The sequence below is a fragment of the Monodelphis domestica genome, chromosome 2 (assembly GCF_027887165.1).
Source record: "Monodelphis domestica isolate mMonDom1 chromosome 2, mMonDom1.pri, whole genome shotgun sequence".
In the NCBI taxonomy this organism is placed as follows: Eukaryota; Metazoa; Chordata; class Mammalia; order Didelphimorphia; family Didelphidae; genus Monodelphis; species Monodelphis domestica.
Window position 1 is genome coordinate 305,983,782 of NC_077228.1, and position 26,652 is coordinate 306,010,433.

The 26,652-nt window shown below is 32.9% G+C and overlaps 1 protein-coding gene across 46 annotated transcripts in view; it reads right to left on the reverse strand.

Moving 5' to 3' along the window:
* DST (dystonin) overlaps nt 1-26,652 on the reverse strand; it is a 612,681-nt gene that overhangs the window by 13,374 nt on the left and 572,655 nt on the right. For 40 of the 46 annotated variants that reach the window (XM_056814311.1, XM_056814295.1, XM_056814313.1 and 37 more), the window contains 13 exons: nt 25,422-25,541; nt 22,464-22,633; nt 20,786-20,945; nt 15,824-16,018; nt 15,158-15,286; nt 9,854-9,997; nt 8,821-9,009; nt 6,388-6,517; nt 4,287-4,450; nt 3,051-3,213; nt 2,203-2,357; nt 1,954-2,028; nt 175-192 (listed from right to left, as the gene is read on the reverse strand). In XM_056814311.1, the coding sequence (XP_056670289.1) occupies nt 175-192; nt 1,954-2,028; nt 2,203-2,357; nt 3,051-3,213; nt 4,287-4,450; nt 6,388-6,517; nt 8,821-9,009; nt 9,854-9,997; nt 15,158-15,286; nt 15,824-16,018; nt 20,786-20,945; nt 22,464-22,633; nt 25,422-25,541 (1,812 nt within the window). The remainder of the gene's footprint in view (nt 1-174; nt 193-1,953; nt 2,029-2,202; nt 2,358-3,050; nt 3,214-4,286; nt 4,451-6,387; nt 6,518-8,820; nt 9,010-9,853; nt 9,998-15,157; nt 15,287-15,823; nt 16,019-20,785; nt 20,946-22,463; nt 22,634-25,421; nt 25,542-26,652) is intronic. The other 6 variants (XM_056814337.1, XM_016431141.2, XM_056814294.1 and 3 more) reach the window with 1 other exon arrangement.

The window sequence follows — 26,652 nt, forward strand, 5'->3', positions numbered from 1 at the left end:
TGAGACAAAAGGCAGAAAAAGATCCTGATCAGGGATCCTTTAAGCAGTTACAAAAACACCACAGCTAATCAACAGCATGGGGGAAAGATGAGCCAATGGCAAGCTTTAATGACTATGGATTAAAAAAAATAAAACACCATTGGGAACTCAAGAATACATTTCACTGGTTTATACCTGATTTCCCAGGAAGAACTGATAAGAAATGAAAAATGGAAGAAAGACACAATTAGTTTAATAAGAAACTTACTATATGAGTCGAAAAGAACACAAATACACTCTGTCACACTCTAGGTTTCTGAATTATAATAACTAAGTTACAGATAGGTGGTTATCTACTTGTCCAAGTATTGAAGACAAATTATTCCTCAATTCTTCTCCATTAGTAAAACAATGTTCACAGTTTGTATATACACAGTTTGATACTGTGCTTTATTTGAAAGTTAACTATTTGGAGGAACCCAGCACATTTCTTTTCCAGCTACCAAATCATTACATTCTCTAATTCTTAAAAGGAGGAGAAAGAAAATGCATGATAAGGACAGTGTTCCTTATAGGAATTATATAGAAGAATATATTCCTAATTTCTCTGATTCTGAATGAAGACAAAATAATGCTTAACCACTGAAAAATTCTATTTTATCCATGTATAAATAGTGTCTATATTGTAATCATTTCTATATTGTACATAATAATGCCTTACATTTATATATGTATTGTTTAGAATGTGTACCCCGAACTATATTTCCCACAATCCCCTTTTTCTTTTCCTGTACATGCATCATTGGTTAATTTGGTATTCAGTTTTGATTTCATCCATGCAGTCTCTCTCTCCCAGAAGCTCTCTGGCTGGACCAGTGGAGGAAGGGAGTATCTGGCTAACATGACTTTTCTCTGGATTTATTTTTCCCTTTGATCTAAGTTGATTTTAATAAATAGTATTAAAATAATACTTGGAATATTGTATATTAATTTTAATCTTTACATATAGCATTTTAAAACTATCTTATTGATCCTCACAGAAAATCTGTGGAGTAGGAACTCTTGGTATGATTATCTCCATTTATAGAGGAGGAAACTGAGGCTCAGCTCACTTAATCAATGATTCCCCCAGGTCATAAAACTAATAAATAGAAGAGTTGGAATTCCAACCCAGACTAACTCCATGGCAGATAATTCAAGAATCATTTTATGGATCTATCTTGATTAACTTTTAACATATTTAAATTTTGAAAAAAAAAGTATTGGGGAAAATAGATATAGGATTAAGGCATTATTATGTAATGTACATCCTCCACTAAAGTTATATTCCAGTGCATCATCATGATGTGGAGGTGATCTATTTTTAAGGACTTCACCATAGGGTTGCAAGTGTTGGCAGCTTCTACTCTACAGATGCAAAGGTCTGATATGGATCTGGTGACAGATCATCCAGAACAAACTTCATTAATAACAGACATCCTCCAGATGATGAGGAAGGATTCTGGTTACAGAAAATCATAAAATTATCTATTAAACCATCTTATTTCCTAAGGAAGTACTCACACCAGTGAAGTCACAGATACTTAAAGTATTCCTTAAATTAATGAATGAAAGTATGAATAAATACGTATACGCACAAACACATGTATGCACGTATGCATATATTTATGGTAGTATACATCCATATATACATATGTATGTGTATGTAGACATATGTGTACATATGTATGTATGTATATACACACATGCATATATATCCTCCCATTAAGTCATCAAAGAGATCTGTGGATATTATGGAGAAATCTATCTGGAGAATATATAAATGAAGAAATTCCTAGGTCTGAAACTAAAAAAGATTACTACTACATATAATAATAGAATAAAAATACATGTGTAAGATACTGGGAAAATACAGATCAATTGTTGATCATATTTTGACATCAAAGTACCAAGAAGCTTTTGGGGGAAACTTACCCTGTATTTGTTATCTCCAATCTGTTCCACTTGAAATCGCTTTGCACATTTACATTTAGCTACCTGCCTTGTCACCTGCCAAAAACATGATCAAAACATTTATTTCAATGCCAACATTGTACTTGGGAAACTGCAAAATTTTGGCACAACCACAAAACATGGAAGCAAATAAAATGAGAGAATGAATTATGCATGTGATCCTTGCAGGATGCTGTACAAGACTGTACATGATGGAAATAGAATGAGTACCTCATCTTCAATTTTATCTGCATCTGTCAAAGGCTTATAAGCATCCTTATTAGGGTGAAGTGCTGCAACAAATTCATAGTAGTCAATGTAGCCATCACCATCTCGGTCAAAGATATCAGCAACTGCACTCATTTCCAGGCGGCTGGTTGGGAATTCTATTCATGAAAACATATACAAATGTGCTTCAGATTGATTTTGCAATTTAATTTTCACCATCTATATACCACTAGATGACCTACTGTGATGACCATATTAGTGTTAAAACCAGGTAACCATCATCATTTTGTTCCATAAAGACAAGACTTCTGTTTTAGTCTTATCTTTGTTTGCCTAGAGCATACCTTTGGCACTTAGTAAGCACTTAATAAATATTCATTGATTTTGAAATTCAATTGCCATAAATCAGTTTCATCATAAATGCATAACAATTTTTAATTCAAAGTAACTTAATTGATTTCCTAATTCATAGCAATAACATAAATTTTTAACAATTTGAATCATAACTCTAGAATTCTTGAATATCAATGGGTTAGACATTTTACTAACTCAATTTTTAAAGAAAGTAAAATAATATAACATGCTTAGTATAAGTATGATAGATAATATATTTACAGAATAATAATAACTATTTTATTAATTGATAGTAGATTCTAGTTTCTATCCCTGTTATGATTATAAGAGATAGGGATATAAAGAAATACATAAATTCAAGTATCATATATAAAATATTATTTTTCTTAAGGAGCTGATTTCTGTAGATACTAAAAACAATAGTTTTAATAGGATCCATAAAAATATTCCAATTCTATGTATATTCAAAGTATTATTTTATTAATAGTTTCACTTACTCGAGGAAAGAATTCCATCAATAAATTCTTGTCGTGTTATTTTTCCATCCTGATCTTTATCAATCCTCCTGAAGAAGTCCATTACTCGAGATTTCTTATGATTCATCCACCTCATGTATTTTTTACGCCAGATATCAAAATCAAAGTTGGCAAATTCTTTCAGCTAATGAGATAATTAAATGCTTGTTTTCATATTAATATGATTCAAGCTTTATTTTATCTACAGTCTGCTAATAAAGTTGATAGAAAAGTCTTTTAAGAGATCACTTTTAGTCTAGATAATATAGTTTTTATCATTAATTTCAGAGAAAAATGCTTAGGAATGAGTGCTTGTAAAACAAATTTCTAGAAAGCTTACTGAATTTGCCCTTTATAATACTACCAAATCCTTTCTCAGAAAATCACTTAAATCTCCCAAAATATATTTGAAAACTCTTGAGAATGATCTAGTCAAGGTGGTAGCCATAATACTGTCTATCTAGTAGCAAGAGCACTGTCATTGCTAGAAGTTAACAGTTTCCACCAAACAAATAATTTTTCATTTACTAGTTCTAAGGTCTCTTCACTCTTGTTTGACCCTCTCTCAAACCTTCTCAGGATCACAGAATATTTTTTCATACATAGAATTCCTAACCATTGTGTAATTAGAATCTGCTCCCCAGGACTCCAATTCCCAGCATCCCACTTTTGTTTTCATGTTACATCCTTACATTTTGGAGATAAATTTGTGTTTGGAGATAATTTGTGTGACCCCATCTCTTTCTTTTTTCATGTGAACGTGGCTAGGAAAACTTCTCTTTACTCAGGCTTTTACTTTTTGTCATTTATTTCTTTTACTTAAAATGATTATTAATCTTATAAAATATAATACTTGGAGTTATTGGATATTAATTTTAATCTTATACCCTCATACTTATAGTTCTATGAATTGTATTTCTCTTCTTCTAAGTGTATTCATATCTTTAAAAAATACCCTAAGCTTGCAAGATATAACAAATATATATATTAGACTAATAATTACTTTAAACCTGGACCTTATTACACATAAAATAAAATAGTTCCCTCGGTATTCATTTTTAAGCATTGAATTCTCTATATATTCTATTAAAATTAATAGATTATTTTCAGGCTTTGATAAAAAATTTTACACATAAACATCTAAAATTTATTCATCTGTGAAGTAATAATCAAATATTCAGATGTTCTTAGTATATTTGAGAATAACAATTAGCTAACCTCTTCCAGTCTGTCCAAGGCATCATTAAGTTTTCTTCTTCTTTCCAAAGCCAGAAGCCAGACTTGCTGCCATTTACTCACTAATAAGTTTACCCTGGGATTCTTTGTTTCAATTTGTGTTTGTGATCCAGAAGGATACAAACTTGAGGTTGGGGAATGCTTCCCTATTAAAAAATAAAATTCAAATTAGTATGGCACAAGTACCCCAAATCCTCAAATAGAGCATTAAGATCAGAGCAAACAGAGCAAAGAGATACATTAAATTGTATTAAAACTTGACCCTTTTCTTTCTAAATCAATGTTGAATTGACTCAATATTGTTTGTCCTTTGTTTCAAGGAAGATTGATACAGTTATGTTTCGACTTCCATATGAATGGGATTTAAGCGAGACACAAAGTCACATTAGTTCTCTCTCTTCCATGACCTTGGTGTCTTTATTATATTTATTATATCTGATTAAGCATGTAGGTGTGCTCCACAATTGAACTGACTCAGTAACTCAGGATTGTGAGTAGAGATGCTTCAAATCTGAGTGAGAGCTAGAAACAAGGTTCTATGGTCTTATTCTTATGAAGGAAACCTTGATACTTAAAACAGTGAGAGGATACATATGAAGAAAAGCACTTAATATCATAGGACATACCATACTAATAACACTCCTGCTCAAAACAGGAATTCTATCATTTAAATGATCAGCTCCTTATGGCTCTAAGTTGGCACTTTCCTTCTCAATGAGGCTAAGAAACTGAATTTCCTCCTTAGTCCCTCACCATCAGTTGTGAAGGACCACAAGGAAAAAGCAAAAACTAGAATATATAGGTCAAACTCTAACTAGCTCAAAAGATGTATGAATTGAGTGGCTATGTTAGTGAGATGAAAGTGTGACCAAAAGGTGAGTTACTATATTACTGTAAAGTGATTAACAGGTAGAACTAAAAAGTAAAAAAGCCAACTTCAACTTCTAATGTGTTATCATTTAGGAAGTCTTTTTCTTCAATGATCCTTTGAGAAAGCACAGATATTTTTACTTGTTTTGAACAAAGAACATTCAAAGCATAGACCAGGCTAATTGGCAGAATGTACCTCTATCTGCATGTAACTCTGGGCAAGTTAATTACTTGTTGAGCTTTAGTTTCTTCACTTATGAAATATGGACAACATTCAGTTTATTAATTCTATAACGTGCTTTGAAAATGTGAAATATATATAAATGTTTTAGATTGTTATTGTGAGTATATATGTATTAATTATTATTATTATTTACCCACAGACTTGTCAATAGCACATCAAAATGGTCTTGCCTACACATGCAAGTATGGTAGGAAGAGTTGAGCAGATAACTATTATTCTTATTTAATTAATAAAACTGAAAGAAGTTGAACTGACATATTTGAGATCACATAATTAATTAGTAATAGAACTACAAGTAAAACTCTGGTCTTAATTATAAGGTCTGCACTCCTTCCAATATAGTAATAAAAAGTATAAACGATGTTTATGCTTGCCTCTGAAGCTAAGTATTTTTCTGTGGGTATTTTAGCAGTATAGTCTCTTGTTAGGTTCCTGGAGAAGGGAAATAAAACATTTGATGGAAAGATTCTATACTATATAAAGACAACTACAGCCTGGTCATTTGCTCATCACTAATAAATCTTAGCCAGTGGACATACTTTAATTTTGTAATAATCACTTTATGTCACACATTATGCTTCATCGTTATAAAATTGCAAGTACACCAGTTCATTCATTGTTTATTCTTTCCATTTGCAGATCATATGTCATTGGGTTTTATTCTAGTGTCTGAAAAATATTTTAAGTAATTATATTTCTATATGAGAATTTCATTAACTCGTGCAGAATGGGTACCATAAATTCTTAGGCCTGGGTTCTTTTTAAAATCCTTTGTGATAAAATAGTTAACCAAATCATTTAAAAATAACTAGCATCTATTATACAAAGCCTGTCAAATGACTAATTGTACATGTAATGCAATAATAAATTTACTCTCTTGGACTGACCATCTTAGTTCTTAAGAAACGAGTTATTTTTACTGGGGGGGGAGGAGGATTTGTAATTGTCCCAAATGATGTCATTGCTTACTTCCTGCTCTTCCCTTATCTAGGACAGGAATATGTGATTGTAAAGGAGAGGGATCAGCTGCTCTTCTCTTGTAGGTCTTAGTAACCTTATCCACATCAGGCTGTTTTCTGGTCATTTCCTCCATGAAAGTCTGTAATGAAAGGGGCAGCTGCTTTAAGGATATATTCCAAAGTAAATAAATCATAATACAGCAATGGGTTAAAATTTTTAAATATATTACATTGTATATATATAAAGTTAGCTCTAGTCATTGTGACACTGTTTCTGAGAGTTTTCAAAATTCTTTGCAATTTTTTGACCCTTGTAACAAATAAATATCACAACCATTTGTTTCTCAGCAAATAAATTTAAAAATACAGTTCAGGTCTGTGATTTCATTGACATACTCTGTGAATAAATTTAATTGGTGTCTGCCTACAATTAATAGCTTCAGATCATTGCTCAGGGCACACCAAGAGCTGAAGCTCTGACACAGTTATTAGATGTCAGAGGCAGGATTAAGCCCGATTTTTCTTCCCTTGAAGGCTAGTTCTCTATTCAGATTCTATTTAAAAGCATAGTACACTTAAATGAATCTGTGTTTGAAAGAATATTCCAGCATCGAATCATAGTTACCACTAAATATATTTCCAGGGATCAACAAACTTCATTCTTCACATCTCCAACTTAGGAAGATTAAGAATACCCTATGTACGACCATAAAACTGGGAGTGAACTAAAGAAATCATTGAGGCCAGTGGACTTTTGAGTATTTTCCAGACTTCTTTTAGATATACTCCAAAGTTCTATCTTTGAATGTTTTCTCTTTTCTCTCTACCTATACTCTCTTGATGCCATCCATTCCCACAGCTTTAACTATTCCTTCCATGTTGACACCTAAGTCAATACTTCTAGGTTGACCTCTTTAGAGCATCAGACTGTTTTTCCCAGTTGAACCCAGAGAGACTCTCTTTGACTTTTTCCTCTCACTTCATTATCTAATCAGGTATCAAGTCCTGTTGATTTCACATCTGAAGTATGTCTCATATCTCCCTTTTCTTTTTTCACCACCATGATTCTGAGAAAGGTTTTTTTAACACCTACTTGGACTATTGCAATATTCCAATCTGTACTCTCTCCCTACTACTTAAACATTAATTATAGCACTAACAAAGTAATCTTTCTCATTTTTAACAAGCTGGACTATTCTATATTCATTAAACATTAATGTGCATCACCAGCGCTTAGGACAGTGCTTTACAAAGAGTAGGAACTTAAATACTTCATTCATTCATCAAAAACTCTTGGGATTTTCCTGTCTTCCTGTATGGTCACATTATTCCCTTTTTCCTAGAATGTCCTTTCTTTTTCCTTTTCCTCTGTTGAATTTCCCATTTTTTTTGTATCTCAGTTCAAACAGCATTGTCTTCATGAAGCCTTCCCTGAATTCTCCATCTCTTTACAATCTTCTGTCTCAGACAAATCTCATATAATGTTTGATTTTACACCTCTTTAATCCATTACAATATTCTGCAGGTTTGTCAGACACTATGCTACGGATCAGAACACAAAGGAAAAAAATGAAACATTCCAAGACCACAGGATGCTGACATTCAGTTGTGTTGTTGGTTTTTTGGGGTGTTGGGGGCAATGTGACAAAGGTAAATACAATATAAAGAAATATAAAATAAATTGAGGGGAATCAAGGAAGATTGTACATAGTACGGGATACTGAAACAGAGCTTTGAAGGGAATATGGGATTCTAAGACATGAAGGCACTGGAGATAAAATATCATTTTCAAGTAACAACAACTAAGACAATCTGGGGAGGTCATAGAGTACAAGATAAACAAAAACAAGTAAAGGCTTAAAAAGCAATCACTTCATGGTTCCAAATATAATCTAATAGCCTTAAAAATCAGTACCTATTTCTGATCCTAGAGGTTTTAAGACAATGTCTTAAAGTCTTCTATAAACAAGAACTGATAGTAGTGAGATTCTTCATAACAATGACAATAAATCAGGTTCAAGAGTGTATTTGTTGTTTAGTCATGAGTTTTGGGAGTTTTCCTGCCACTTCCTTCTCCAGCTCATTTTACAGATGAGGACCTGAGGCAAACAGGGTTAAGTGACTTGCCCAGGGTCACACAGTTAATAAGTTTCTGAGGCCACATTTAAACTCATAAAAGGTGAGTCTTCTTGGCTTCCTGGCAATCTTTCTACTGCAACCTGTAGCTATTTATATGCCCAAGAGTATTTAACAAGTCCCAAAATCTAGTGAGGTATTCATTTTGCTAGAAAAATGGGTGCAAATAGTCAAATTTTAGAGGCTTTCCCTTTAAACCACAGAATATGCATTTATCAGGCTATTTTCTCATTTAGGAAGAGATTTCAACTAAGATTCCCTGACTTCTTAGATGTCTGAACATTTCTAAATTCAAGTTCATTTTTACCTGGTGTTCTGCTATAAGAGTTTTCACGTCCTCAATCTCCTGGGGGAGGACTTCTTTGTCTTTCTCATTGAGGGTTGTCTCTGCCCACTGCAACCAAGCCAGCAAAGCTTCCAACAATTCCTGTTTAGCTATAAGTCCAGCCAAGGCACTGGTCAGTCTCTGCTGATGCTGCTTTGCCCATGCCAGAACCTATTATTGAAGTAGAGATGTTTTCTGAAACTCTGTTTTTAAAAATAACAGTCCCATTTCTGCTAATGAATTACATGCAAACACCTCTAGTTTTCAAATGTCTTGATTACTAGTTTCATTATTCTACTCTCCTATTATTCACACTCATCTCAGTGCAATTGCCTTCTCACTGATTTAACATAAGGAATCAGATCCAACAAGTCTTTAGAAGGAGATAAGAAACCATAATCATAACCATAATCCTTCTAAGTCCAAATTTGGTCTTAAAGAGCTGTATTAATGGAAGATTAATCCTTTAAGATACAAATCTCAGGAAGTTAGGTATCACAGAAATCTTTGCTTTCCTTTAAGTTCATGGACACAATTACTTAAGAGGAAAGTACAGTCTCCATAACACACACCAACTCGCTACCAACCTAGTCTGCAAATCTAGACATTCAGGACCTCGTATATATAATATGTTTAGCTTTGTGTATATTATTAGTCTCATTTAAGGAAGCATGCCAATATGGAATAATGCTTAACTGCTGGTTTACTTAACCCAGTTAATATGGGCCCAAAGGACGGAAAGAAGTACAAGGTGCAGATTTATGCCTATTATTGTTCAGAACCAACATTCACAGGATATTTTAAACAAAATAAAATGTAGAAGCTGATAATAGGTCAAGATATTTGACCAGTCCCCACTTGTAGATACCATTAATTCCACGACATCTCTTCCTTCCACCCCACTCCCCAGCCAAAATAAAAATCAACACAGTGAACTATTTTTCTACAGACATTAACTGCATTTTTAATTGACTAGTCTCTAATTGATAATTGACAAGCATTATGCTATACTGACCTCCTCAAATCTGGCTCTAATGATGGTAATCCAGTGTTTGATGGTGGTGATAGAATCAGGATGACAGATGGCCAGGACAGTTTCTCCCATACCTGTTGCCTTATTTAGTTCTGCTCTTTTCTCTTCCAGTTTCCTCATGAATTCCTAGAGTATAAATCATTATTTTAATTAGTCACTGGCACTACTTGAAAAGAAGTTGAGTAAAACCATCTTTTTCTAAGCTAACTGTATTGATTCTGGTGGCTTTTTTAAAAATCCAGAGGTTCATTTGGAATTTGATTTGGTTCACTTTGCCGGGGGTGGGGGTGGGGGGAGGGAGATCAAGTCTTTTTAAATTTTAGATGAAAAAGTTAGGTATCACAGAAATCTTTGCTTTCCTTTAAGTTCATGGTCACAATTACTTGTACAGTCTCCATAACACATACCAACTTGCTACCAACCCAGTCTGCAAATCTAGACATTCAGGACCTCTTATATATAATATGTTTAGCTTTTTGTATATTATTAGGCTCATTTAAGGAAGCATGCCCAGTAGGGAATAATTTGAAAATGAATTATATCTCATACAATAAAAATGAATTTGGGAAAACTATTAGGGAAAAAAAGAGAATGCATTCTAATGTTACAAATTTGTCAGAAGCCTCATAACTAGATATAGAAAACAGAAAGTTCAGAGCTGACTCATAGGATGTCAAATAAGGGATATTATATCTCTCTATATATGTATATATATTAAATAAATGAATGGATATTAATGGGAGATAAAATCTGTGAATCATGAAGCAGAGAAAGGAGAAGTTTTGTTAAGGTTAGAGGAAGTAGAGAAGAGAAAGCATAATAAGCTTCAGATCTCAGAAGCCCAGTAGTAGAAGATTTAGAAACAAATGTCATAGACTGCATGGACCATACCAGTTGTTGTTGTTCTCAATTATAAGCATTTCTTCAGGCTCTATCCCCAAGTCATACCAAAAGGACTCTCTCTAATTCATCTTTAGGGTCAACCAAAAGGTCTAGAATGATTTAAATTACTCCTTTACACGTTTCTACCAACATCCTACCACTCCAAACATCCCAACCACCTCACTAAGCCTTAATAAGTTTATAAGAAAAGCCTTTCAGTTCTGATAACATTAAGAAACAAAAACCCCAAAAGTCCTTCAGCACTTTTTATTCCACAACTAGAGATAAAAGGCTTAAAATTTCAATGCTTTGCAGAGGGACTTATAGTCAACTGACCAATAAATAGAAAAGACTACTGTTGGAGTCTTGAAGAGAAAAAAGGTCAGGGTGCAGATAAACTTAAAACATTACACTTGGTTCATCCTTCTTTACCTTAAATGGAATAAAAAAAAAGAGAAACCATAAACCAAGTTATTTTTGTCATTTAGCCACAGTTAAGCAATAGTCCAGGATTTGTATAATTTATAAGTGGCAGCTTTCCCTAGCCAGTCAGTACACCCAGTTCCAACACAGTTAACATCTCAAATGTAGAGTGTGGGCATCATAGTATTTTATCCCAGCCCACTACAGAGTTTACTGGTGGTAACACACAATATAATGGATAAAGCCAGTCTTAGAGTCAGGAAGATGTGAATTCAAGCAGTTCAGGGCCTTCTTTTCTCAGTGCCCTAGGCAAGTCTACCAAGATGAATAGTTATATAACACTTGCTGATCTGTATTTGTCCCAAGTATATAGCATTCTCTATGGGAATTTCTTGCATTGTCTGATATTTAATTTACTCATTAAAAATATGATTTTCATTCCTCCCAATAGAAAAACTTCAGGTTCTTCTGAGAATGTTAATTTATTCTAAAGGGCCCTTTGAAGTCAGACCATCTGAATTTAGTTAGAACTTCAAAGGGCTCTTTAAAGTAGCTCAGCATTCTTGCAGAAGTCACATAACTACTCTGTCCACTTAATATATGTCCTCCAAGGACATCCTAGATTTGTTATTCTTTGGATGCTGCTTTGAGGTTTGGTCAAGCAAAAAAGGATCTCCTTCAGGACTGTGCTACTATGAATGTTTACTGAGTCATATCTAAGGTGTTTGTCACTAACACAGAATAAAGAAAACTCCAAATCTCAGTGATACAGAATACTTCCTAAAGCCCTCCTCAGTTCCCCTAACCCCATTTCCCTCCAGCATACCCTGCTAAATAAAGAAGCCAGGAAAACCAGATCTCCTGAATTGCCCCTACATAAATCCTGTCGCGTCTGAAAGACCATTTTTCACTGAACATCAATTGTTCTGTTAGTTGCTCAAGCTGGAAGGCACTTCCAAGGCAGAAGATCCCTCTAGCTTGATTCAGCACTAACCCCTGGACTATAGTGAGAACACATGATTGGGGATGTAGACTCTAAATGATCACCCTGGTGCAATTATCAATAATAGGGAAATAAGTCTTTATCAACGATACATATAAAACCCAGGGGAATTGCGCATCTGCTATGGGGTGGGGGGTGGGGGAAGCAGAGGGAAAGAACATGAATCATGTAACCATGGGAAAATATTCTAAATTAATTAAATGAAAAATTTCAATTAAAAAAATGGACTGTAGAGTGAGAACACCAGGTTCACTGCTACATGCCTAGACACACATACATAGACTTAAATATCTGAACCAGTCTGAACCACATGACATTTGCTAAAAATTCATGGGGCACCGCAGCATATTGTTTTATTTCCAACCACTTTTACTTCCCTTCCTATTGTATTTCCCCTCAATAGAGCATGATTGCTTTACTGCCCCCAACTCACTCTCATCTCTGTCCTATGGCGCTCAACCCCCCTCCTACCTCCCCCCATCCCTCAGGGGAATTAGAACTAATAGTCTTGATAATCACCTCTACTTCTCATAAATTCTCATGATATAACTGAGGAAATGTACACAGCAAAGCTTAAAACTGCCTCTGGTGTGAGAACTGGCCCCTTTTCTTTGACACCAGGAATATGTCTAGAAGCAGCCCCTGAACCAACCACTTGCCATTCAAGTTCTTCCCCTTGAAACATAAGTGGCATCTAAGGGAGACTGCCAGCTCCAACTTGTACAGCACTATGGGATACCAAACCTTACTCCAACTACATGAGGATAGCCTCCTAAAGTAAGACCTACCCATAGCACGATGCTCTAAACCTGCATGTTCAAAATATTGAACCTGAATCTGCTTTTCAATAATATTTATGTTGTCTCTTTTATTATTTTGATGGTTTTAATATTTTAGCATCTTATCATTTCTCTAGAGGACACCTTACACAACTTTTATCTACTTTACTGTCAACAATGCAAAACTTCACTGTTAAATTCTTGGAATGAATATCAACAGTAGTGGCACATTAGTTAATGTGAGAAGCCATTGTGTTGACCATGTATTCCTTCTATTATTATAATTAATGATGTGTTTCCTGAATGACCTTCAAGAGCAGGGGCATTCAGTTGTGTTGAAAAGGACCCGAGCTAATTATAAATGCTGTCATCAGCAGGACATGTCTTGTTTGCATTGAGAATTTCTCACTTTTACAGTCAAAGGTGAAAAGCCATCTGTTAAGAGAGTCATGTAAACCATTCTCTTTATTTGCTTGAAATACCATAGCCTGAAAACCCACTGGCATCAATTCTTTTAGTTGGATCAGTTACTGAGCTTTGTTTCTAGTAATGTAATTATTTGCTTGTATTACTCAAGGAAAAAGAATCAATACGTTTACATTTCTGTTTGCAAAATTTCAAAATGTTCCAAACTCTAGATGAAGTTTCATTTTCAAAGAGATACATAAGTTCACTAAATGGAAAAAAATGGTCACACACTTTCAAAAAAACAGCTGATAAACTTAAAAGACATTTGTGAAATATCTGCTAGTATGACTTGAAATGAAACTTCTAAGTTTGTGCCAAAAAGTCTGGAAAGAAACAACATGCTTGAAAAACAAAATTCGTGATCTTTTTAGAAGGAGCAGATATGACAGCAGAGAACAAAATTAACTTCCCCTACTGGGTATAAAGGCACTATGCTACAAAGTCAAAAATGAAATAGTGACTGCCTTCAAGCAGCCTACATTTTACAAGAAAGACCTGAATGTTCTGGAGCTGGAAAAGAGGAGAAGGATGCCAGAGAAACTGCAGATACAGATACAAAAGAATCAAGCCACTGATTCAGTGTAGAGGGTGAGGGAGAAGGAAAATTAAAAAATACCGAGGAGGTGATGGGCATGAACAAATAAGAGATTTGAGTGGTACCATTTATAGAAATAGAGGAGTTATACAGAAGAACAAGTTTTGAGTGAATAAAAAGAATTCAACCTTTGTATGTTGAATTTGCTCTGCCCAACACAAACATCCAGAAGGCTCTGGAAATATAGGAATAGATATATGAGAGAGAGACTTAAGGAGTGTAAATGCTTGGCAGAAATACAAATTTTGAAGTCTCAACTGTGAAAAACATAGGAATGGATGAGACTGCCAAGGTAGGAAATATGGAAAGTAAAAAGAAGTGATCCCAAGATAGATATTTGTGGGACAATCTTATAAATGGAGAGAAAAGAACATGAGGGTCTAAGAAAAATATGGGTAAGGAGCAATTAGAAAAACAGAAGCAGAAATCTAAGAATAAACTGTCAGAGGAGGCAACAGAGGGGAGTAGTCAACATGGTCAAATGATGCAGAATTTAAAGGAGAGCCAGAACAACCAACAAAAGCACTAACAACAAAAAAGCAAAAAAGGCCACTGAATTTGCAATGGGGTCATTGATGACATTGGAGTGAACAGATTCAGTAGAAAAATTTTGGAAAATGAAATTAAATTGCAAGCGGTGGAGAAATGGTGGAGAAGTACAAGTAATAAGCAAAGGGTTGTTTTTAGATGTTTGGCAATGTAAAACAAAAAATAGGGGATGGGAAAAAGGGAAAACAGAATTTAGAGAAAGGTTTGTTTTTATGGTCATATAGAGAGGAAAGATCCACCGTATGTTAACTGTTGGTAGATGCCCCCAAAGCTGCCAAAAATGCCACCAAAAAACCCAGCTATGTTTGGAGGTCCAGAAAATATCAAATAAAAGCAATTGTGAATGGGTCTGGGATTATAAAGTGGACTCTTAGCTTCTATGTCTTGCATGTAGATATTTTTGTATGCATTAAGACAGATATATACATATTGCTTGTTGATGGCAAAAAAGTAGTCAATTTTTTAACTTTCACTTCAAAATTAAAGGAAGTAGGGGAATGGTTATTTCAAAACACTAAAATATTGCTTCTTCCTAAAACACTTAATTTACCCAGTTAAATTTTGCTTAGCACTGGTTTCTCACTCACTTTATGCTGATCAATGAGGTTCCGGAGTGCTTCTTCATCATCTGGGAGCAGACCATGGAACCGAAGTGTCTGCTCAGCCTCAGCCAGCCACTCTAGCAGGACATGCACCACAGAGTGGAATTCTTCTGCCTAAAATTTCAGATGTGGTTGAAAAAGATAAAATAAAATATGACTCATGAAGGGAAATCTGACAGAAATATAGTATTAGGAGACACTTTCCCTCAGTAGGAAAACTAGCTTTAACTTTAGATTAATTAATTATATTCACTGATTTTCCATTTTAAAAGTCAATGATCTATGACACTGTATTTCCTTAACTGTAAAAAGACATTAAACATATCTCTGCAGTATGCAAGAAGACAAAACTTATTCCTGCCTTCAACATGATGATTTATAGTTGATAGGAAGCTAGACTTAACTATGTCATTCATTCAAGTTGAAAAATTGTACAAATAACCCTTTGATTTAATATTTGACAGACCTCCTTAATGAGCATTATTAGTTCCTAGAGAAGATAGATAGATACTAATATAATTTTGTAAATTACCAATACCTTCTTCATTCTGTTTCTTCTTTATAAATTCCCAGGTAACATCAATCTGTCACTCAATAAAATTTTCTGTCATTATCTTTGTGACAATAAAAAAATTTTTTTTTAATGTTTACCTGATGCAAGGCTTCTTCTAACCGTGTCTGTTTTGATACCGATAGTGCACATATTGTCTCCCAACGAGTACTTAATTCCTGCATTTGGACTTTAACCCAAGAGGAATCATCACGACTGCCTTCAATGAGTTCCCTAGCCGACCGCTTCAGAGCCTGTACACTGCTTGTCCTTTTCCCCAGCTCCTTCTGGAAGACCTAAGAGCAGCAGAGTTTCAAAGTAAATCTTCACATTTTCTGAATGGCTTGATGTTCTGATGGTGTCATTACCGAAAACCTCATAGTTGCACATACATCATTCTCATTTCCTTTCATAGTCTCCTCATGGGGGGAGAGACTCTTCCTTTTTACCTGTGCCTCTTGGAATCCCTGGCTTCTCTCAGTTCAAAGGACATCTTCTGTAAGAGGTCTTTTCCATTCCTCTAGCTGCTAAAGTCTACCTGTCTAAGACTACTTGCCATCTACTCTGAAAGCACTTTGTACACTCTTGCTTGCTATGTTATCTCCTTTCCATTAGATTACCTCTTTAAGGGCAGGGATTTTTTAAAAATACATAATATTTAGCCCAAAATAAGCACTTAAAAATGTTTTAATTGTTTGAATGATAGTAGCATCCTTATTTTACTAACAGGTAAAATGAATTTTGTTCAATAGTAGTCACTGCTTCAATTCAGAGCAATATAACAAATGTTTATATGCAAGCACACTTTTTATATTTATAAATACATATTTTTACAAATACCTGGCAAATTGCTATAATTTATTTCAATGAAAGTCTTATCAAATGATCATTAGGTGTCAGACACTTAGTAGCTATGAGACCCTGGGCAAGTTATTTAAACTCAGTTTCAGTCTTGTTCATCTCTAAAATGAAATAATAATATCCACCTCCTAGGATTGTGAAGTTATATCTATAAAGCACTTTCAGACCTTAAAGAGCTCATAAATATTATCATCATCATTACCATTGTCATAATCATCATTGTCATTATAAAACTAGGATTGTGGGAGTGAGGAGAAGTCACTCAACAAAATTTCTGGATCTTAAACTTTAATGTAAAGGGGTTTTTAACAGACAACTCTATTTATTCTGATTCATGTTAATGAGTACGACATGTCAAGTAGGGCCGTGTGGTAATTAATCTTAAGGAACTCACCCTTAGCTTTCATTTTCAGAAAAAAAGTTTATTGATTCACTTTTTACTTTTCTAATATTTGATTTTTTAAACAACAGATTATTTTTTCAAAAATGGAAATTTATTGTCTTTTTTTTTTGCCATACTTCAGAGGCTGTAAACAAAGTTTCACATTTTGCTCAGATTCTAGGCATAGGCTATGTTTTGCTTTAGAATTATTAAAATAGCAAATTATTTATCTTTAAAATATAAATTATCATTTTAAAATATATATTTTAGTTACTGTATTTCTTTCATTTGCCCTTAATGAGTTGGTATTTATTTTAGTAATGCTTTATTTAAATAATTTTCTACCATAATCTTTGTTTAGACATCAATTGATATACAACTGCACAGTTGTAAGCACTCATTGGGTATTCAGTAAATATTTGTGTATTGAGTTAAAATGACATAGGGAGATTTTTTTTGGGTGGGGAAATGGAGTAAGCAGTGGATCTGGAAATAAGACTCATTCCTTAACCACATTCTAAATTTTACATGCTAGATTCACTGTGTATCTCTAATATGAGAGAATATTTTATGGAGATGCAAATTAGCTATTTTTTTTTATTCAGAAATTTGTGTGATCCTAAACCTTTCCATAAATTTATTCCTACCAATACTTGATATGATAATAAAATCACTTAAAAATCATTCATCTCAGCCAAAAAACTAGTTTGACTAAACAATTAACTTTCTATTGGTAGACATAGTTGTGAAAGATACTACCTTTGTTATACAAAGCACAATACTTGAATAATGTGCCATTTCAATGAGAATTTCCAAGTGCCTATGAAAGTATTAACTTTTTGCCTTGATAGCATTCTACTATTCCTATTTCCTAATTCTAAAAATAAAAGATACCTAAAAATTGGATAGGTTGATATTTAGATAATATGTAAACTACGTTCCTACCAAAAAAGAAACATTACAGGGTCTGTTTTTCTTTGCCATCACTGAATTTACAATAAAAGATTATATACAGTAAAAGAACATAGAAAATTATTTTTAATAATTAAATTCAACACACTCACACTTAGGTCCTATTATGGGTAGAAATGAATGGAACTAATACAAATTACAATCTTGAAATTTGTCACAGTCCTAACAAATATTGTTCATCCGGTGTGTACTTTATTCAGAGAAGAAAAAAAAGAAATATCCCCTTATCTTACTGTTTATTATGAGTATGCATGTAGGGGGAAATTATAATGGAACATATTCCAATAATTTTTGCTTATTTGAAAAATTATTTTTGATTCTTTTAAACACCAAAATGACAGTTTAAATTTTTTAATTTTAAGTCCCTTCTCAAATTAGACTAACCATGGGGTATGTTGTTTAGCCCTTACTTAAGTGTGAAGCCACAATATCAATTACTTCATAGCAATTGTACACTTTAAATATAACCTCTAGATGTTAGAACATTTTGATAACAATGCTCAAAAGATTCATAGGGAAATAACCTTCTTGCAATGACTAATGGTCAAATTTTTTATAATAAATGTTGTTGTCAAGTAAAATGGTGTAAGTCTAAGTACAGGGGTCAAGAGATTTTTTTTAAAGGAATGAAAGGAAGTCCATCTGTTGGCCTGGATAATATTTAGGTTTTTAACACCTGCTATATTTCACATAATTATGTAACATCTTCATTTGAGTTCACATAACAAATGATCTTTATTCTTATTTTGTAATAGATTAAACAATAAAATGAAATCTTATTAAAAATGTTTTTCAAGGAAAAATGTTAACATTTTAAAGAGGAAACATTTTATTATGGGTTTCAGGTCTTTTCACTGAAAACAAGTTAAGGATTATTATAATAGCCTTGTTAAAACCTCTTTAAAGAATGCTATCCCACCTCCAGAGAAAGAATTCTTGGAGTCAGAATGCAGATCTTTCACTTTAGTTAATTTGGGTTTTTATTTCAGAGTTTGGGCTTTATGATTATTCTCTTACAAAAATGAACAATATGGAAATGCTTTGAATGATAATACATGTATAGACCATAATGAATTGTGAAGGGGGAAGGATCAGAGGGAGGAAGACATATAACTTCAGAAAGTTTGTGGGGAAATTTTTTATTACATGTAATTGATAAACTAAAATATCTTTACAAGAAAAAGCTCTTTAAAATTAACCTGACTGCAGAATACATTTAAATTACAAATTAACCCTTAAAGAGTTATCAAAAATTTTCCTAACATTCTCATTCAAATTCAATACTTTAATTCAGTTATAATGTTTTAATCTTCTTATAGTATATATATTTATATTTAGACATTATTAAACTTTTTTGTTTGTATATAGAAATCATGACTGGACTTTATCATGCTGATGTTTAAATAATCTCCCAAAGATCATTCTTTAAAAACCACTATTCTGTTTTATCATGCAAAAGTCACTGGACATTAATACATAATTTTATCTGTCAACTTAAACAACTAGCTCTCTTTTACATGATAAAGTGATTTAAAAACACTTAACACAAGACAAATAGATCTTTGGGGGACAGTCTCCAGATCAATCCTAAGACATCAATTTACTAAGTGTTAAGCCCAAACTACTTTGCTCATATGATCAGCTGCACACTTTAATGAATGACTACATTGCCCTGGCTTGTTTAGGAATAGATAATGTTAAAGAGTTAAAGTCTTTATGAAGTTAAAATGTGGCCTATGTATTATTTTCCCCTCTTTCTTCAAAGTTCATCAGCAAAAAAAAGTAAATTTCTGAGTTTATTATGCAAATCAATTAAAAAAATAATTGTTTCCAATATTTGCCTCAATGTTAAAAATAAAAGTTTGTATGACTGATCCTAGACAGGGATAGGGATTGCACCTGTGATTTAATTGGTCCATGCAACTCCCAGATGAAGAAATTCTTTGTATATCATGTGCAAATTGGCACCTCCACCCAATTTACCATATCTGAGAGCTGCCTAGAGCACTAAAATGCACATGGTAAAAGCAGGACTTCAACCAAGGTGGTTCCTGGTTCTGAAGCCAGCTCTTTGGCTACTATGCAAATGTTTAAAAGAGCATCATAATTGATGCTCTTTTAAAATAAGGTAATAGCATGCTGAACTTTTTTTTCAGTCTATACCTACTTAAATTATCAAATTAATTATCAAAAGATGGATCAATCACAACTTCAATCAGGGGTTCTAAAAGAAATAGCATTAGGGTCTGTTGATTACAATACGCTATACACAGTTTTAAAAAAAAAATGTATAATCTCCTTGGGGCAGCTAGGTGATGCAGTGGATAGAACATTAGTCCTAGGATCAGGAAAACCTGACTTCAAAAATCCAGCTTCAGAAAGGTACTACCTGTGGAACCCATGGCCAAGTCACTTGTTTCCTTGTCTATAAAATGGGCTAGAAAAGAAAATCCTAAATGGAGTCATGAAGAGCTGGACACAACTGAAATAAGTGAGCAAAAAAAATAAGTTTACCTAGTCCACTTCTTTTTTCTAACAGTTTAAAATATATTGTGCACCATACTTTTAAATTTCATCACATTTTATCCATAGATTTGGCGATTCATTTCTAGCATGTATCCTCAAGGATTTGTATGATCATGATAATAACAATAACTCATGTTTATATAACATTTGAAGTCTTACAAAATGTTTTCCTCACATCAAATCAACAATGCTATTTACAGATAACATTGTGATGAGGTTAAATTTAGTTCATTTTTTACCTCTTTCTGGTCCTATCAGAATAACTAAACAAAACAACATGGAAAGATAAACTAAGAAGGCAGTATCCAGTATTTATCCATACCTTGTGATTATCGATCAAATTCATCACTAAATCCATATCTCCATGAACTGGCTGATCTTCTGCCAATTGAGGTTCAACTCTATATAGCCAATCAATGAGAGCCTGTAGAGCATCTGTGAATTGTCCAGAAAATAGCAGGGCCTCTTCCAATTTGTTTTGCCTGAAAAAAAAAATGTCATGTGAAAAAAAGTCAATCATATTTATTTAAAAAAAACAGTAATACACATCTGAACTTTAGTAATGTGCAAGTGTGAGTTCTAATTAATATAAACAAAAACTGTTGAAGAATAAAATTTGAAATGTAATTGGTCTTTTTAAATTCATCTTTCCAATATTGTCTTTTCCTTAACTATATTATCTATTTAAGCTATTTTTCATATGTTTACATATTGTCTGCCCCCAAGAGAAGGCAAGCTCCTTGAGAGCAGGAGCTATTTCACTTTTGTCTTGTTTTAACTCCAGTGCCAAGTAAGTAGGTGATTGATAATTTTTTTTTGGTTGATTGATGCCTGGTACTGGGGATAAAAGTTAAAAATTAAATAGTTCCTTCTTAGAGCTTCATGAAGTTCTCTGGGAAAACAATATGGACATAAATATAGTCAAAATATTTACAATTAATTAATATCATGTCATTTTTGCATAATTTAAAAATATTACTTTAGTGCTTTCTTTCATGATGACTCAATTATTTTTCAATTATGTTACAATTATTAATACCATGCCTTTTAAGTACATAGTGACATCCTCTACATACCTAGTAATTGCACAATAAATGTTTAGTGAGAAGAGTATCTTATCTATTTAATTCAGTGAAGATGTTAATGCTTAATAGTCAATTAATCATCTGCTTATTATTAAAGGTCACCTTCTGAAATTCAATATAAAATGTTCAATTCTAACAATAAGAATAGATAACCTTCTACAATTTCATTATCAAATAAATACTAAGAAACAAGAGACAACAAAACTTAGGGCAAATACAATGGACAATGTTAGTACTATATATTTGAAGTTCAAGTACTCCTCTATCCCGTTTAATATTTTTAAACGACAAAAAACATCAGGTGAACTACAAAAGTGGGAAGTAACATGTTGCATCAGTAGCAAAAAAAAAAAGGCATTGCTTGACTATTTTGGGGAAAAAACTAATGTGGGGATGTTGATTTGGACATATACTGAGATATGGCAAATGTGTCAAAAGAAAATTTATCAATATATTTTAAAAATTTTATTGTGAATTGCAATATTCACATGTATTTCATTGGGATGTTATGAAGAACAAATGACATAGTACACATATAAAGCACAACGGAAACTTTAAAGTTTTATATAAATGTTAGTTGTTATTGTTGTTACAACTATTTGCCCTTTTGTTAAAAACTCTTACTCTTGCTGGGCATTACCATCTGCCCTGACACTATGCCCTAAAAATCACAAGACTCTGCAATCTATTTTGTAACTGACCTCTCCTATGTATGTTATTTCCCTCTGCTGGCAGGGACAGTCTTTATTTTCACATTTGCATCCTGAAGACTTTGTATTTGGTAAGCTATATATTCTCTAAAAAGCTACCTATTGAGTGTTGGGTTTTTTTATTATGTTTATTCATTTAATTTAAATTAAACTCAATTTTTGAAAAAAAAAGTTTTAAAATCTATTTTAAGGAACTTATTTTTACCTTTCCACAGACTTCCCACATATTGTGTCCCATTTATCTCTGAGCTCACTTAACATATCATCCAGTTTCAAATTATCATCAGTCAGACTGGCTTTTTCTTTCAGGGAACGTCCAGTTCTGTTTGTGGTGTCATAGACAGAATGTTTTGCTCCAAGTGCTTTCTGGAATTCCTGCATATTTGAAATGGAAAAAAATATGTGAATAATAAAGGTATATAAGAAGAGGGTATTAGAAAAAAAAGTTAATTAAAATAATTGGATCCAAAAATGATTAATGAGCAGATATGATAACAGAATGTGTCATTTTTAAGCAATAACACACACCAGGAGTGTTGTGGCTCCTCTTATATATATGTATCCCCCCCTCCCCCAAAAGCTGTCTTTTCATTCATGGCAAGTAGGTGACACAATAAATAGAGCCTTGGCCTGCAGTTAAGAAGACCCAAGTTCAAATCTGGCATCAGACATTGTCTAACTGTGTGACCCTGGACAAATAACCCTGTTTTCTTGGAGAAGGAGATATTTGTGCCTGACTGCTCAATTATAAAGTATATGCTTTAAAAAGTATTTACTGATTATGTTGAGTAACTTAAGGAGCCCATAAAATAGTGCTGAGTATAGGATTGAAGAAGTCAGAGCAGGTAGGCTTAAGAAATATGAGGAATAGTTCATTTACTCTTAGTAAAACACAAAACCATTCTAGGCATATAATGCTATGAATATGATGAATGTGCATATCAGGCACATAGAATATTTCTGGGTACATTTTAAGTACCTTCATCTCATGGGTCTAATTATGGCAGACTGTATCACTTAAATCTAAATGATTGGTTCTTGTAGGAAGAAGAGAAATTGAAGCAACGAGGCTACTGTTATCAAATAATTTTTAACAATATGGCTCAGAAATACCCACAGATGCATGACAATTATGTATCATTAAGAATAATTATGGAAGGAAATAGTAAAAACTATACAGATTTATAAACTTTTTGAACCTATCTTCAGTATCTAGTATTCAATATTTAAAAATCTATCTTTACGGTAACAAATGTTTAATACAGAAGCACTATACAATGATCAAATTCAGAAATATCAAGTCTCAATAAAAATAATAATAAATAGAACATTCTGTAACTTTTTTTAATCTGACTTAAGTAACAAGGTTTAACTTTTCTTTGAGAAAAATATATTAATTAGAAAGTTAATTAAATTAATTTTAAAAGAAGTGACATTGGAGCATATATATCATTTAGATATTTATTTTATCTTTAAACATATATCCTCTCCTCCCACGGATTTCTCCATATTATACAATTTGGTTTCTGACCTCATAGCTGAAGTAAAACTATCCTTTTCACGATTATTACTTAATTATATACTTAATTTGTTTTTAATTAATTTAATTATTTTATTTTTATTTAATTATATTACTTGATTTTTAATTTTTAATAATTTTTACTTAATTAAAACTTAATTATTGAATTCAATGCTCTTTTCTCAGGCCCTGTCTTGATGTCTGTGTAGTATTTGATACAGTTGACCACTCTCTCCTCTCTCACTGCTGTCTCCACTCTGAATTTTCATCCTGGTAATCCTACTTTGTATGACTGTTCCTTCTTAGTCTCTTCCCCTGATTTATCACTCATGACTTGCCCTCTATGTTTGGGTATACTCTAGAGCAGTGGATTCAAACACAAATAAAAATGGTAGCTTAAACCATACAAAAGAATCCCTAGGGATAAAAACTTAGAAAACCACATATTAACATTATCTATGTTTTATTGTACATTTATTCTGTCTAATAACTTCCAATTACATTTTAATCAGATTTGGGCTACACTCAGGAATGTTGCTGTGGTTGTGTGCTTGACACCTCTACCCTAGAGCATGTTCCTTGGTCTCTGGCCTGCCTTAGTCTCTCAGTGATGGTATCATCTTCCGTGGATTTGATTACTGTTTCTGTGATGTGACTCAATCTACATCTCTCTACTGAACTTTAACCCCACATCTTCAACTGCCTATTGAACATCTCCATCTAACTGTCCTATGGGCATCTCAAACTCATCATAGAACAAATATACTGCATATCCTGCAGAATGGTTCTTATAGGTTATCACTGTATTTGATACCTTTTATAAGTGAGCAATTGATACAATCTTAACTCAGTTTTCAAAGCTCATAAAAAAGTTGCTGCACTTTTAAAACTACTTGGGAAATTCATCTAAATATGCCCATTTTGTTAGAATCAGCTTAAGAAGGAAGTTTAGTTGAATGTACAGTCAATTTTGCATCAATATTAAGGATGTGGACTTGATCCCTCTGCAAGGAATGATAATATTTCTGAGTTCAAATATTAAGAATCCCAATTATAGTTAATTTCCTTTTCCATTATCCAATGGTTTAGGGGGATGGGAGTTGCAGGTAGTAAGGAAAAATATATTATGCAAAGATACAAATTTTTTTATTCAAGAATTATTCTAAATCTTGAAGTTAATTTTAATTGTCTCCACTTAATTTACAAACCATTCTTCTGAATAATTAAGGGAGTCAATTAAAATCATAATTGTTTAACCACTGTGAATGTAATCTTTTTCTTTTGTTTGTAGACAATTCAATTCTCTAACATGAAAAACCTCCACAGGTAGGGATGTTGAATTTCTTTTCTGTAACGACTAATTTCAGTGATCCTAATGAATATGACATATCTGAAAGATGTTCATGAATATTACCATTTCAATCATCTCAAAGACAGAACCTTATTTTAGACACATAGAATTAGAAAGGACCTCAGAAATCATCTAGGCCAGATATCTAGTTTGGAATAAGACACTACTATATTTAGTTTTACATTGAACAGTTTGTTTCTTTAGTGGTTTAGCCCAAATATGATAAGTTGAGTTTGCAAGTGACATCACAGTGCAATGAAACAGTTTCCTTTTTTTCCCAACTTTAGACTTACCTTATGTTGTGTAAGTTGTGTCTTTATTTTATCTGGATCATTGGCAATTTCAAGCTCTGAATCCAAAGCTTTCTCTGATTCTTCTAGCCATTCCATGAGTTTGCTCCATGCTTCATGGAACTAGTGAAAAACAATAAGAACATTATTTTTGTATTATATAATAAATTCATGTAAGTTAAAAGGAAATGAAAGTATATGACCTACATATGTAGGATCCACACAGATACATATAAATGAAAACTAAATAAGGGTATACATTTTTTAATCATTAAAATTCAATTCAATTGGTCTTCTAAAGATATAAAGGGCTTAATGATGGCTGACAGTCTCATAACTCAAATACATAAAATTAAACAAAAATTTGAGAAAGTAGAAAGAAGCTGTCGAACTGTTTAAAGATGATAATGAGTGCTACTACTGGTTGTCTTAGGCTAATAGCTAAATTAGTATACAAGGGAATTTCCCCCTACTTTTTCATCCTAAAAAACATTGGTTTTCTTTAAGTACCTGGAAAGTTTTCATTCCTCAAAGTACAAAGGATACAAAGGAAGGGTAAGTAAATTTCAGAGAATTAGATCTTGAAGGAACTTTGACTTCCTCTAGTCCAACCCTCTTATAAAAAAAATGAAACACAGGAAGAGTAAATGATGTGCACCTATGGTCACACAACTGTAAACAATTTTCTCAGATAATTTATTTTAATAATAAGAATTATAATATGGAATTAGAATTTGAGAACAAAATGGGTTCTAGAATTTAATCAGTTAGCCCACCCCTCTCTTCAAATAGATGAGAAACAGGTTCATAGAACAGATTCATAGAATCCATAGAAAGTGGATATCATATATATAATACCTATAATATAGGTGTTATAAAGTCAGAGATAAAATCAGAAATAAAACCTACGTCTACTAGTTCTAGAGTTTAGAGCTTTTTCCCAGACTACTTTTTTCATAGTTAAAGGAAACAAAGTCATTGACACTAATTATAGAATCATAGTAGTCACATTTCAAAAGATGTCTGGAAAGCCAGTTGTTGGAAATTTGGAACTATTTTTTCATCTAAAAAATGTCATAATGGTAGTTAGGTTCCCAGGGCAGCTAAATGGTTCTATTTCTGATAAATACTACAAGTTTGCAATAAAAAGTGGGAAGAAGTGAAAGCGAAGGAGGAGGGAAGGAAACAGAAAAATTAATTGTTGTAATTATAACATCATTAAACAGTGATAGAG